General features: G+C 63.9%; 1 protein-coding gene across 1 annotated transcript; it reads right to left on the bottom strand.

Moving 5' to 3' along the window:
* Window positions 1–346: 346 nt before the first annotated feature.
* LOC140470513 (dual specificity protein phosphatase 14-like) lies at window positions 347–10,886 on the bottom strand. Its single transcript, XM_072566618.1, has 2 exons — window positions 10,657–10,886; window positions 347–1,073 (listed from the first exon to the last, which is right to left on the bottom strand). Exons 1-2 carry the CDS (start codon window positions 10,884–10,886, stop codon window positions 347–349), a joined length of 957 nt encoding a protein of 318 aa, XP_072422719.1.
* Window positions 10,887–13,751: the final 2,865 nt, after the last annotated feature.

Here is a 13,751-nt window from a genome sequence, read left to right as displayed (position 1 = left end):
CTCTCTCTCTGCCCCTCCATCAGTGTGTGTGTGTGTGTCTCTCTCTCTCTGTGTCTCTGTCTATCTCTCTCTCTCTCCCTCTCTGTGTCTCCGCCCCATTACCCCTCACCCTCCCCACGCTCTCCCACCTCTGCACCGTCTCCCCTTCTCCCAATCCTCCTCCCACTTCGCTCCCAAACTCTCCCGCCCACCCCTCGGCGCTCCATCTCCCCCCCCCACCCCCTCTCCCCGAAATGATCAGACCATCGAGCTCGGGTTCGGGCATGTCCTGGTCGCTTGCACGTTTCTCTTTTTCTCTCTCTCTCTCTCTCTGTGTCTGTGTCTGTCTCTCCGTCCGTCTCCCCTCTCATCGGAAGGTCCAGAACGGCATCAGGCCCCGCACCTCCTTCTCGTAGACGCTGGGCACCATGCCCAGGGGCGAGGGCACCATGCGGACCGTGTTCTTGCCGAAGATCCGCCTCTCGTAGTCGATCAGCTGGCGCCAGAAGCCGTAGTTGGGCCGGATGACCGGGCGGCGGGAGCGCACCCAGCCGTGGGCGTCCAGCAGGCTCTGCTTGTGGTGCTTCATCAGGTAGGCGATGCACAGCGTGGCCGAGCGGCTGACCCCCGCCACGCAGTGCACCAGGGTGCGCCCACTGCGCCGCGACACCTCCTGGACCTTGTCAGCGACCGTGTCGAAATAGAGGGAGAGCGGGGCGTGGGGGAGGTCGGGCAGGGGCACCTTGACGAACTCCACGTCCGCCCAGCGCGGGCTGGCCAGCTCCAGGGTGGCGTTGACGATGCAGGTGATGCCCCGGGTGTAGACCGCGTGCCGGTTGGACGCCACGTTGCCGCTGCTCAGGAACAGCGAGGGGGTGATCTGCGCGATGCCCCCCAGGCCGGCCAGGGCCAGGCTGCCCGGCCCGAACAGGGGGTAGGCCTGAGTCCGGGCAGGGGGCAGGGAGCTCCATCCCCCCCCCTGCCGAGAGCTTCCGCCCCGATCGCTCATGGAGGGGCAACTGCGGCAACGCACAAGAGGCGGCTCGGGGTCACGGCCGGGGGGTAGCAGACCACTGGCTCGCTGCTCATTGAAACTGTGGGGGTGGGGGGGGGGGTGGGGGAGAGAGGGAGAGAGGAAAGGGGAGAGAGAGGGGAAGGGGGGGAGAGAGAGAGAGAGAGAGAGAGAGGGGAAGGGGAGAGAGGGGAAGGGGGAGAGAGAGAGAGAGAGGGGAAGGGAAGAGAGAGGGGAAGGGGGAGAGAGAGAGAGGGGAAAGGGGAGAGAGAGAACGAGAGGGGAAGGGGGAGAGAGAGAGAGGGGAAAGGGGAGAGAGAACGAGAGGGGAAGGGGGAGAGAGAGAGAGGGGAAAGGGGAGAGAGAGAACGAGAGGGGAAGGGGGAGAGAGAACGAGAGGGGAAGGGGGAGAGAGAACGAGAGGGGAAGGGGGAGAGAGAACGAGAGGGGAAGGGAAGAGAGAGAAGGGAAGGGGGAGAGAGAGAGAGAGAGGGGAAGGGAAGAGAGAGAGGGGAAGGGGGAGAGAGAGAGAGAGAGGGGAAGGGAAGAGAGAGAGGGGAAGGGGGAGAGAGAGAGAGGGGAAAGGGGAGAGAGAGAACGAGAGGGGAAGGGGGAGAGAGAACGAGAGGGGAAGGGGGAGAGAGAACGAGAGGGGAAGGGGAGAGAGAGAGAACGAGAGGGGAAGGGGGAGAGAGAGAGAGGGGAAAGGGGAGAGAGAGAACGAGAGGGGAAGGGGAGAGAGAGAACGAGAGGGGAAAGGGGAGAGAGAGGGGAAGGGGGGGAGAGAGAGAGAGAGAGGGGAAGGGAAGAGAGAGAGGGGAAGGGGGAGAGAGAGAGGGGAAGGGAAGAGAGAGAGGGGAAGGGGGAGAGAGAGAGAGGGGAAAGGGGAGAGAGAGAACGAGAGGGGAAGGGGGAGAGAGAACGAGAGGGGAAGGGGGAGAGAGAACGAGAGGGGAAGGGGGAGAGAGAGAACGAGAGGGGAAGGGGAGAGAGAGAACGAGAGGGGAAAGGGGAGAGAGAGAGAACGAGAGGGGAAGGGGAGAGAGAGAACGAGAGGGGAAAGGAGAGAGAGAGAACGAGAGGGGAAGGGGGAGAGAGAACGAGAGGGGAAGGGGGAGAGAGAGAACGAGAGGGGAAGGGGGAGAGAGAGAACGAGAGGGGAAGGGGGAGAGAGAGAGGGGGGAAGGGGAGAGAGAGAACGAGAGGGGAAAGGGAGAGAGAACGAGAGGGGAAAGGGGAGAGAGAGAGAACGAGAGGGGAAGGGGGAGAGAGAGAACGAGAGGGGAAAGGGAGAGAGAGAGAGAACGAGAGGGGAAGGGGTAGAGAGAGAACGAGAGGGGAAGGGGTAGAGAGAGAACGAGAGGGGAAAGGGAGAGAGAACGAGAGGGGAAAGGGGAGAGAGAGAGAACGAGAGGGGAAGGGGGAGAGAGAGAACGAGAGGGGAAAGGGAGAGAGAACGAGAGGGGAAAGGGGAGAGAGAGAACGAGATGGGAAAGGGAGAGAGAACGAGAGGGGAAGGGGAGAGAGAGAACGAGAGGGGAAGGGGGAGAGAGAGAACGAGAGGGGAAGGGGAGAGAGAGAACGAGAGGGGAAGTGGGAGAGAGAACGAGAGGGGAAAGGGGAGAGAGAGAACGAGATGGGAAAGGGAGAGAGAACGAGAGGGGAAGGGGAGAGAGAGGACGTGAGGGGAAAGGGGGAGAGAGAGAACGAGAAGGGAAGGGGAGAGAGACAACGAGAGGGGAAGGGGGAGAGAGAGGGGAAAGGGGAGAGAGAACGAGAGGGGAAGGGGTAGAGAGAGAACGAGAGGGGAAAGGGAGAGAGAACGAGAGGGGAAAGGGGAGAGAGAGAGAGAACGAGAGGGGAAGGGGGAGAGAAAGAACGAGAGGGGAAAGGGAGAGAGAACGAGAGGGGAAAGGGAGAGAGAACGAGAGGGGAAAGGGGAGAGAGAGAACGAGATGGGAAAGGGAGAGAGAACGAGATGGGAAGGGGAGAGAGAGAACAAGAGGGGAAGGGGAGAGAGAGAACGAGAGGAGAAGGTGGAGAGAGAACGAGAGGGGAAAGGGGAGAGAGAACGAGAGGGGAAAGGGGAGAGAACGAGAGGGGAAGGGGACAGAGAGAACGAGAGGGGAAGGGGAGAGAGAGAACGAGAGGGGAAGGGGAGAGAGAACGAGAGAGGAAAGGGGAGAGAGAATGAGAGGGGAAGGTGAGAGAGAGAACGTGAGGGGAAAGGGGGAGAGAGAGAATGAGAAGGGAAGGGGAGAGAGAGAACGAGAGGGGGAGGGGAGAGAGACAACGAGAGGGGAAGGGGGAGAGAGAGAACGACAGGGGAAGGGGAGAGAGAGAGAACAAGAGGGGAAGGGGAGAGAGAACGAGAGGGGAAAGGGGAGAGAGAACGAGAGGGGAAGGGGAGAGAGAGAACGAGAGGGGAAGGGGAGAGAGAACGTGAGTGGAAAGGGGGAGAGAGAGAACGAGAGGGGAAGGGAGAGAGAGAACGAGAGGGAGAGGGAGAGAGAACGAGAGGGGAAGGGGAGAGAGAACGAGAGGGGAAAGGGGAGAGAGAGAACGAGAGGGGAAAGGGGAGAGAGAGAACGAGAGGGGAAAGCGGAGAGAGAACGAGAGGGGAAGGGGAGAGAGAGAATGAGAGGGGAAGGGAGAGAGAGAACGAGAGGGGAAAGGGGAGAGAGAGAGAACGAGAGGGGAAGGGGAGAGAGAGAACAAGAGGGGAAGGGAGAGAGAGAACGAGAGGGGAAGGGGAGAGAGAGAACGAGAGGGGGAGGGGAGAGAGACAACGAGAGGGGAAGGGGGAGAGAGAGAACGAGAGGGGGAGGGGAGAGAGAACGAGAGGGGAAAGGGGAGAGAGAACGAGAGGGGAAGGGGGAGAGAGAGAACGAGAGGGGAAGGGAGAGGGAGAGAGAACGAGAGGGGAAGGGGAGAGAGAATGAGAGGGGAAGGGGAGAGAGAGAATGAGAGGGGAAGGGAGAGAGAGAACGAGAGGGGAAAGGGGAGAGAGAGAGAACAAGAGGGGAAGGGGGAGAGAGAACGAGAGGGGAAAGGGGAGAGAGAGAGAACGAGAGGGGAAGGGGGGGAGAGAGAGAACGAGAGGGGAAGGGGGAGAGAGAATGAGAGGGGAAGGGGGAGAGAGAACGAGAGGGGAAAGGGGAGAGAGAGAACGAGAGGGGAAGGGGAGAGAGAACGAGAGGGGAAGGGGGAGAGAGAAAGAGAGGGGAAGGGGGAGAGAGAACGAGAGGGGAAAGGGGAGAGAGAACGAGAGGGGAAGGGGGAGAGAGAACGAGAGGGGAAGGGGGAGAGAGAACGAGAGGGGAAGGGGGAGAGAGAACGAGAGGGGAAAGGGGAGAGAGAACGAGAGGGGAAGGGAAGAGAGAACGAGAGGGAAAGGGGAGAGACAGAACGAGAGGGAAAGGGGAGAGACAGAACGAGAGGGGAAGGGGGAGAGAGAGCGAGAGGGGAAGGGGGAGGGAGAGGGATTATAACAGATTAGATTCCCTCCAGCCCAACGGCTCTACACCGACCCTCCAAAGAGTCACCCGCCCATACCTATTCCCCCCCCCCACCGAGTAATCCACCGAATGGTACAGGAGCCCCGCACTGTGGGAGGGTCAGTGCTGAGGGAGCCCCGCACTGTGGGAGGGTCAGTGCTGAGGGAGCCCCGCACTGTGGGAGGGTCAGTGCTGAGGGAGCCCCACACTGTGGGAGGGTCAGTGCTGAGAGAGCCCCGCACTGTGGGAGGGTCAGTGCGGAGGGAGACCCACACTGTGGGAGGGTCAGTGCTGAGGGAGCTCCACACTGTGGGAGGGTCAGTGCTGAGGGAGCCCCACACTGTGGGAGGGTCAGCGCTGAGGGAGCCCCACACTGTGGGAGGGTCAGTGCTGAGGGAGCCCCTCACTGTGGGAGGGTCAGCGCTGAGGGAGCCCCACACTGTGGGAGGGTCAGTGCTGAGGGAGCCCCGCACTGTGGGAGGGTCAGTGCTGAGGGAGCCCCACACTGTGGGAGGGTCAGTGCTGAGGGAGCCCCGCACTGTGGGAGGGTCAGTGCGGAGGGAGACCCACACTGTGGGAGGGTCAGTGCTGAGGGAGCTCCACACTGTGGGAGGGTCAGTGCCGAGGGAGCCCCACACTGTGGGAGGGTCAGTGCTGAGGGAGCCCCATACTGTGGGAGGGTCAGTGCTGAGGGAGCCCCATACTGTGGGAGGGTCAGTGCTGAGGGAGCCCCACACTGTGGGAGGGTCAGTGCTGAGGGAGCCCCACACTGTGGGAGGGTCAGCGCTCAGGGAGCCCCGCACTGTGGGAGGGTCAGTGCCGAGGGAGCTCCACACTGTGGGAGGGTCAGTGCTGAGGGAGCCCCGCACTGTGGGAGGGTCAGTGCCGAGGGAGCCCCGCACTGTGGGAGGGTCAGTGCCGAGGGAGCCCCGCACTGTGGGAGGGTCAGTGCCGAGGGAGCCCCGCACTGTGGGAGGGTCAGTGCCGAGGGAGCCCCGCACTGTGGGAGGGTCAGTGCCGAGGGAGCCCCGCACTGTGGGAGGGTCAGTGCCGAGGGAGCCCCGCACTGTGGGAGGGTCAGTGCTGAGGGAGCCCCGCACTGTGGGAGGGTCAGTGCTGAGGCAGCCCCGCACTGTGGGAGGGTCAGTGCTGAGGGAGCCCCTCACTGTGGGAGGGTCAGTGCTGAGGGAGCCCCGCACTGTGGGAGGGTCAGTGCTGAGGGAGCCCCGCACTGTGGGAGGGTCAGCGCTGAGGGAGCCCCACACTGTGGGAGGGTCAGTGCTGAGGGAGCCCCGCACTGTGGGAGGGTCAGCGCTGAGGGAGCCCCACACTGTGTGAGGGTCAGTGCTGAGTTAGCCCCGCACTGTGGGAGGGTCAGTGCTGAGGGAGCCCCACACTGTGGGAGGGTCAGCACCGAGGGAGCCCCGCACTGAGGGAGGGTCAGTGCTGTGGGAGCCCCACACTGTGGGAGGGTCAGCACCGAGGGAGCCCCGCACTGAGGGAGGGTCAGTGCTGAGGGAGTCCCGTACTGTGGGAGGGTCAGTGCTGAGGGAGTCCCGTACTGTGGGAGGGTCAGCACCGAGGGAGCCCCGCACTGTGGGAGGGTCAGCGCTGAGGGAGTCCCGTACTGTGGGAGGGTCAGTGCTGAGGGAGTCCCGTACTGTGGGAGGGTCAGTGCTGAGGGAGTCCCGTACTGTGGGAGGGTCAGTGCTGAGGGAGCCCCGCACTGAGGGAGGGGCAGCGCTGAGGGAGCCCTGCACTGTGGGAGGGTCAGTGCTGAGGGAGCCCCGCACTGTGGGAGGGTCAGTGCTGAGGGAGCCACGCACTGAGGGAGAGTCAGTGCTGAGGGAGCCCCACACTGTGGGAGGGTCAGTGCTGAGGGAGCCCCACACTGTGGGAGGGTCAGTGCTGAGGGAGCCCCACACTGTGGGAGGGTCAGTGCTGAGGGAGCCCCACACTGTGGGAGGGTCAGTGCTGAGGGAGCCCCCACTCTGTGGGAGGGTCAGTGCTGAGGGAGCCGCGCACTGTGGGAGGGTCAGCGCTGAGGGAGCCCCTCACTGAGGGAGGGTCAGCGCTGAGGGAGCCCCAGACTGTGGGAGGGTCAGTGCCGAGGGAGCCCCGCACTGTGGGAGGGTCAGTGCCGAGGGAGCCCCACACTGTGGGAGGGTCAGTGCTGAGGGTGCCCCACACTGTGGGAGGGTCAGTGCTGAGGGAGCCACGCACTGTGGGAGGGTCAGTGCTGAGGGAGCCCCGCACTGTGGGAGGGTCAGTGCTGAGGGAGCCCCACACTGTGGGAGGGTCAGTGCTGAGGGAGCCCCCACTCTGTGGGAGGGTCAGTGCTGAGGGAGCCCCGCACTGTGGGAGGGTCAGTGCTGAGGGAGCCCCTCACTGAGGGAGGGTCAGCGCTGAGGGAGCCCCGCACTGAGGGAGGGTCAGTGCTGAGGGAGCCCCACACTGTGGGAGTGTCAGTGCCGAGGGAGCCCCGCACTGTGGGAGGGTCAGTGCTGAGGGAGCCCCGCACTGTGGGAGGGACAGTGCTGAGGGAGCCCCACACTGAGGGAGGGTCAGTGCCGAGGGAGCCCCGCACTGTGGGAGGGTCAGTGCTGAGGGAGCCACGCACTGTGGGAGGGTCAGTGCTGAGGGAGCCCCGCACTGTGGGAGGGTCAGTGCCGAGGGAGCCCCTGGGAGGGTCAGTGCTGAGGGAGCCCCACACTGTGGGAGGGTCAGTGCTGAGGGAGCCCCACACTGTGGGAGGGTCAGTGCTGAGGGAGCCCCTCACTGTGGGAGGGTCAGTGCTGAGGGAGCCCCGCACTGTGGGAGGGTCAGTGCCGAGGAAGCCCCGCACTGTGGGAGGGTCAGTGCTGAGGGAGCCCCGCACTGTGGGTGGGTCAGTGCTGAGGGAGCCCCACACTGTGGGAGGGTCAGTGCTGGGGGAGCCCCACACTGTGGGAGGGTCAGGGCTGAGGGAGCCCCACACTGTGGGAGGGTCAGTGCCGAGGGAGCCCCACACTGTGGGAGGGTCAGTGCTGGGGGAGCCCCACACTGTGGGAGGGTCAGTGCCGAGGGAGCCCCGCACTGTGGGAGGGTCAGTGCTGAGGGAGCCCCACACTGTGGGAGGGTCAGTGCTGGGGGAGCCCCACACTGTGGGAGGGTCAGGGCTGAGGGAGCCCCACACTGTGGGAGGGTCAGTGCCGAGGGAGCCCCACACTGTGGGAGGGTCAGTGCTGGGGGAGCCCCACACTGTGGGAGGGTCAGTGCTGAGAGTGGGTCGGTGCTGAGGGAGGGGTCAGGGTTGAGGGAGGGTGTCAGTGCTGAGGGAGGTAAATGCTGAGGGAGAGTCGGTGCCGAGGGAGGGGTCAGTGCCGAGGGAGGGTCAGTGCTGAGAGAGGGACAGTGCCGAGGGAGGGTCCAGGCTGAGGGAGGGGTCAGTGCTGAGGGTCAGTGCTGTGGGAGGGGTCAATTCTGAGGCCGGGGTCGGCGCTGAGGGAGGGGTCAGTGTTGAGGGAGAGGTCAGTGTTGGAGGAGGGGTCAGTGCCGTGGGAGGGGTCAGTGCCGAGGGAGGGTTCAGTACCGAGGGAGGGTTCAGTACCGAGGGAGGTTAAGGGCCGAGGGAGGGTCAGCGCCAAGGGAGGGTCATTGTTGAGGGAGGGGTCCGTGCCGAGGGAGCGGTCAGCGCCGAGGGAGGGGTCAGTGCCGAGGGAGGGTCAGTGCCGAGGGAAGGGTCAGTGTTGAGGGAGGGGTCAGTGCTGAGGGAGGGTCAGTGCTGAGGGAGGGGTCAGCGCCGAGTGAGGGGTCAGCGCCGAGTGAGGGGTCAGTGTTGAGGGAGGGGTCAGTGCTGAGGGAGGGGTCAGTTCTGAGGGAGGGGTCAGTGCCGAGTGAGGGGTCAGTGCCGAGGGACGGTCAGTGTTGAGGGAGGGGTCAGTGCCGAGGGAAGGGTCAGTGTTGAGGGAGGGGTCAGTACCGAGGGAAGGGTCAGCGCCGTGGGAGGGGCAGGGCTGAGGGAGGTTCGGTGCTGAGAGAGGGGTCAATGCTGAGGGAGCGGTCAATGCTGAGGGAGGGGTCAGCACTGAGTGAGGGTGAGTGTTGAGGGAGGATCAGTGCTGAGGGAGGGTCAGGGTCGAGGGAGGGGTCAGGGTCGAGGGAGGGGTCAGGTTCAAGGGAGGGGTCAGCGCCGAGGGAGGGTCAGCACCGAGAGAGGGTTCAGTGCTGAGGGAGGGTCAGCGCTGTGGGAGTGTTCAGTGCTGAGGGAGCGGTCGGTGCTGAGGGAGCGGTCGGTGCTGAGGGAGGGGTCAGTGCCACGGGAGGGTCAGTGCTGAGGGTGGGGTCAGTGCTGAGGGAGCGGTCAGTGGTGAGGGAGGGGTCAGCGCTGAGGGAGGGGTCAGTGCTGATGGAGGGGTCAGTGCCACGGGAGGGTCAGTGCCGAGGGAGCGGTCAGTGGTGAGGGAGGGGTCAGTGCTGATGGAGGGGTCAGTGCTGAGGGAGGGTCAGTGCTGAGGGTGGGGTCAGTGCCGAGGGAAGGTCAGGGCCGAGGGAGCGGTCAGCGCTGAGGGAGGGGTCAGCGCTGAGGAATGGGTCAGTGCTGAGGTAGGGTCAGTGCCGAGGGAGGGGTCAGCGCTGAGGGAGGGTCGGTGCTGAGGGAGGGTCGGTGCTGAGGGAGGGTCAGTGCTGAGGGAGGGTCAGTGCTGATGAAGGGTCAGGGCCGGGGGAGGGTCAGAGCTGCGGGAGGGTCAGTGCCGAGGGAGGGGTCAGTGCCGAGGGACAGTCAGTGTTGAGGGAGGGGTCAGTGCCGAGGGAGGGGTCAGTGCCGAGGGAGGGGTCAGTGTTGAGGGAGGGGTCAGCGCTGAGGGAGGGTCAGTGCTGAGGGAGGGTCAGTGCCGAGGGAGGGGTCAGCGCTGAGGGAGGGTCAGAGCTGCGGGAGGGTCAGCGCTGAGGGATGGTTCAGTGCCGAGGGAGGGTCAGTGTTGAGGGAGGGGTCAGTGCCAAGGGAGGGGTCAGTGTTGAGGGAGGGGTCAGCGCCGAGGGAGGGTCAGAGCTGCGGGAGGGTCAGTGCCGAGGGAGCGGTCAGTGCCGAGGGAGGGGTCAGTGTTGAGGGAGGGGTCAGCGCTGAGGGATGGGTCAGTGCTGAGGGAGGGTCAGTGCCGAGGGAGGGGTCAGCGCTGAGGGAGGGTCGGTGCTGAGGGACGGTCAGTGCCGAGGGAGGGGTCAGTGCCGATGAAGGGTCAGTGCCGAGGGAGGGTCAGTGCCGAGAAGGGAGGGTCAGTGCCGATGAAGGGTCAGTGCCGAGGGACAGTCAGTGCCGAGAAGGGAGGGTCAGTGCCGAGGGAGGGGTCAGTGCCGAGGGAGCGGTCAGTGCCAAGGGAGGGAGGGGTCAGTGCCGAGGGAGGGAGGGGTCAGTGCCGAGGGAGGGGTCAGTGCCGAGAAGGGAGGGTCAGTGCCGAGGGAGGGTCAGTGCCGAGGGAGGGTCAGTGCCGAGGGGGGGAGCGGTCAGTGCCGAGGGGGGGAGCGGTCAGTGCCGAGGGAGCGGTCAGTGCCGAGGGGGGGTCAGTGCCGAGGGAGGGTCAGTGCCGAGGGAGCGGTCAGTGCTGGGGGAGCGGTCAGTGCCGAGGGAGCGGTCAGTGCTGAGGGAGGGTCAGTGCCGAGAGGGGGAGCGGTCAGTGCCGAGGGAGCGGTCAGTGCCGAGGGGGGAGCGGTCAGTGCCGAGGGAGGGTCAGTGCCGAGGGAGCGGTCAGTGCTGAGGGAGGGTCAGTGCCAAGGGGGGGAGCGGTCAGTGCCGAGGGAGCGGTCAGTGCCGAGGGGGGAGCGGTCAGTGCCGAGGGAGCGGTCAGTGCCGAGGGAGCGGTCAGTGCCGAGGGGGGAGCGGTCAGTGCCGAGGGAGCAGTCAGTGCCGAGGGGGGAGCGGTCAGTGCCGAGGGGGGAGCGGTCAGTGCCGAGGGAGCGGTCAGCGCCGAGGGAGCGGTCAGTGCCGAGGGGGGAGCGGTCAGTGCCGAGGGAGCGGTCAGTGCCGAGGGGGGAGCGGTCAGTGCCGAGGGAGAGGTCAGTGCCGAGGGAGGGTCAGTGCCGAGGGAGCGGTCAGTGCCGAGGGAGCGGTCAGTGCCGAGGGAGCGGTCAGTGCCGAGGGGGGGAGCGGTCAGTGCCGAGGGAGCGGTCAGTGAAGGCGAGGCCGTTTACCTGAGCTGCCGTTCCGCTCCCATCCAGACCAGCGCGGCCAGCTCCCTCCTCCTCCTCCTCCTCCTCCTCCTCCTCACCCCGTCCCCTCGGCGGTAGGGCTCAGCGGAGGCCCGCAGCAGGCCGTGCCACCTCCGGCCTGGCTGAGGCACCCTCCACCTCAGCACCCTCACCCTCCGCTTCCTCCTGCTCCTCCTCGGATCCTCGGCGGCCCAGCTCTGACACCTGGTCATCTCGAGAGATACACCCCCACCCCCCCACCCCCCCCTACCGCTGCGTGTGTACACCCAGAGACAGAGACAAACCCCACCCCCTCCCCTCCCCTCCCCTCCCCTCCCCTCCCCTCCAACCCCCCTCCCCCGTTACCTGCTCTCACAAAGACCAGAGGAGGGGTGTCCTGGTTACTGAGCAAGAGCAAGGGTCAGACAGGGGGTAGTGTGGACACAGTGGGGAGGGTGGGGGGGGTTGGGGTTTATTTTTTTGCGGGAGGGTAGGGGGGGGGCTACGCTATCACTGGGACCCTCGGGCCGTGCGGAGGGTGGGTGGTCTGGATTCTCTGGGAGGTGGGCGACTCTCTCTCTCTCTCTCTCTCTCGGTCTCGATCTCTCTGCGGGCGGGGGGAGGGGCGTTAAGGTTGCAGTTGGTGGGGGGGGGGGGGGGTGGGGGAGGAGGTGTTGCGGGGGGGGGAGGGCTACATCGCCACAGGGTGGGTGGGTGGGTGGGTGTGGGTGAGGGGGTAAACAAACAGACCGTCGTCACGACGACGCTGGGGAGGGGAGGGGAGGGGAGGGGGTGCTGTCAGATAATCACGACAATGGCGTTGACTGAAGGGGGGATGGTCCGAGATGGAGGTGACCGGGGGGGGGGGGGGGTGGGAGTAGTGGGGGGTGGGGGGGGGGAGGGAAGAGGGAAAGGGATGGAGAAGCTGGGGGGAGGGGGATAGAGGGAGAGATAGAGAGGGAGATTGGGAGGGAGGGATGGAGAGAGAGGAGAGGGATAGAGAGAGGAGAGGGAGGGATAGAGAGGGGGAGAGGGGAAGGAGGGATGGAGAGAGGAGAGAGAGAGGGAGAGGGGAAGGAGGGAGAGAGGAGAGGAGAGGGAGGGATAGAGAGAGGGAGAGGGGTGGGAGGGATGGGGGAGAGTGGGAGGGAGGGATGGAGAGAGGGAGAGAGAGAGGAGAGGGGAAGGAAGGAGAGAGGAGAGGGAGGGATAGAGAGAGGGAGAGGGGTAGGAGGGATGGAGTGAGGAGAGAGAGGAGGGTGGAGAGTGGGAGAGAGGAGAGGGAGGGATAGAGAGAGGGAGAGGGGTAGGAGGGATGGAGAGAGGAGAGAGAGAGGGAGAGGGGAAGGAGGGAGAGAGGAGAGGAGAGGGAGGGATAGAGAGAGGGAGAGGGGTGGGAGGGATGGGGGAGAGTGGGAGGGAGGGATGGAGAGAGGGAGAGAGAGAGGAGAGGGAGGGATAGAGAGAGGGAGAGGGGAAGGAAGGAGAGAGGAGAGGGAGGGATAGAGAGAGGGAGAGGGGTAGGAGGGATGGAGTGAGGAGAGAGAGGAGGGTGGAGAGTGGGAGAGAGGAGAGGGAGGGATAGAGAGAGGGAGAGGGGTAGGAGGGATGGAGTGAGGAGAGAGAGGAGGGTGGAGAGTGGGAGAGAGGGATAGAGAGAGGGAGGAATGGAGAGAGGAGAGAGGGATGGAGAGAGGAGGGAGGGAGAGGGGAGGGATGGATGGGGGAGAGTGGGAGGGAGGGATGGATGGAGAGAGGGAGAGAGGAGGAGGGGGGGTGGAGAGTCGGAGAGAGGGATAGAGAGAGGGAGGAATGGAGAAAGGAGGGAGGGAGGGCGAGGGGAGGGAGGGATAGGGGAGAGTGGGAGGGAGGGATAGAGAGGGGAAGGACTGATGGAGAGAGGGAGGGAGGGGTGGAGAATGGGAGAGAGGGATAGAGGGGGAGAGTGGGAGGAGGAATGGAGAGAGGGCGGAGGGAGGGATGGAGCGAGGGAGAGTGGGAGGGAGGGATAGAGAGTGGGAGGGAGGGGTGGAGAGTGGGAGAGAGGGATGGAGAGAGAGGAGGGAGGGATGGAGAGAGAAGGGATGGAGAGTGGGAGGTGTTCGAAACAAAATTCAATAAAATTTAAACGAGACCACCCAAGCTGGCAACAGGACAATTTATTCTACCATTTGCAGAGAGCAATTGAAGTGATGATTATTCAAACTACGACACAGTTATACTTCTGAGCTGCTTTCTCCCAACTCCTGCTTCACCCAATCTCTCTCGGTATTTGGCCTCTGCCCATCTCTGCCCCACGCCCATTGCCCCCTTCCCCAGGTTGGTAACCTTCCTGTCTGGAAGAGCTGGCACACACATTAATTTGTCGACAGTACCATCAAAATCTGGTTTTCTGTCAATTCTGCTGCTCCGGTCCATCCTCGGACATTTCATGAACTTGTATCATTTTGTATAGCCCACGCGCTTCGGTTATCTCAGCTTTTTGCTGAAAACGTAATTCTAAAAAGGAAGTTATTTGCTATAATAATTACACACCAAAGTTAGTATTTAATTAACCACAATTGTACACTGAAAGGTAGAGATTCTCTTCCCTAAATACCGGCAGGGTTAATAATTCTCTTGCTGTATGCTTTTTCTAAACTGCAAAAACATTTCTAACAGAGGGAGGGATTCAAAGAGGGAGAGAGCAATGGGGGAGAGAAGGAGAGAGAGAGAGAGGGAGACTGGGAGGGAGGGATGGAGAGAGGGAGAGGGAGGGATAGCGAGAGGGTGGGAGAGAGGAGACCAAGGGAGGGATAGAGAGAGGGACAGAGGAAGGGAGAGGGAAAGGAGAGGTAGAGAGAGCGAGGGAGCGATAAAGAGAGGAGAAGGAGGGAGGGAGGGAGGGGACAGAGGAAGAGATAGAGGGACGGAGGGAGAGGGGAAAGAGGGATGGAGAGAGAGGGAGGGAGAAAGGAGGAAGAGATAGAGAGGGAAGGAGGGAGAGGGGAAAGAGGGATGGAGAGAGGGAGGGAGGAGACAGAGGAAGAGATAGAGGGACGGAGGGAGAGGGGAAAGAGGGATGGAGAGAGGGAGGGAGGGATAGAGAGTGGGAGGGA

This window comes from Chiloscyllium punctatum, chromosome 51, assembly GCF_047496795.1.
Source record: "Chiloscyllium punctatum isolate Juve2018m chromosome 51, sChiPun1.3, whole genome shotgun sequence".
Lineage (NCBI taxonomy): Eukaryota > Metazoa > Chordata > Chondrichthyes > Orectolobiformes > Hemiscylliidae > Chiloscyllium > Chiloscyllium punctatum.
The sequence above is the reverse complement of the archived record's forward strand: the minus strand, read 5'-3'. Positions and strand labels throughout refer to the sequence as shown.

Coding starts and splice junctions, on each gene's coding strand:
- LOC140470513 (XM_072566618.1), bottom strand. CDS start 10,886: ATGACCAGGTGTCAGAGCTGGGCCGCCGAGGATCCGAGGAGGAGCAGG. Junction 1,074..10,656: donor GGAGCGGAACGGCAGCTCAG/GTAAACGGCCTC, acceptor CCACCCCCACAG/TTTCAATGAGCAGCGAGCCA.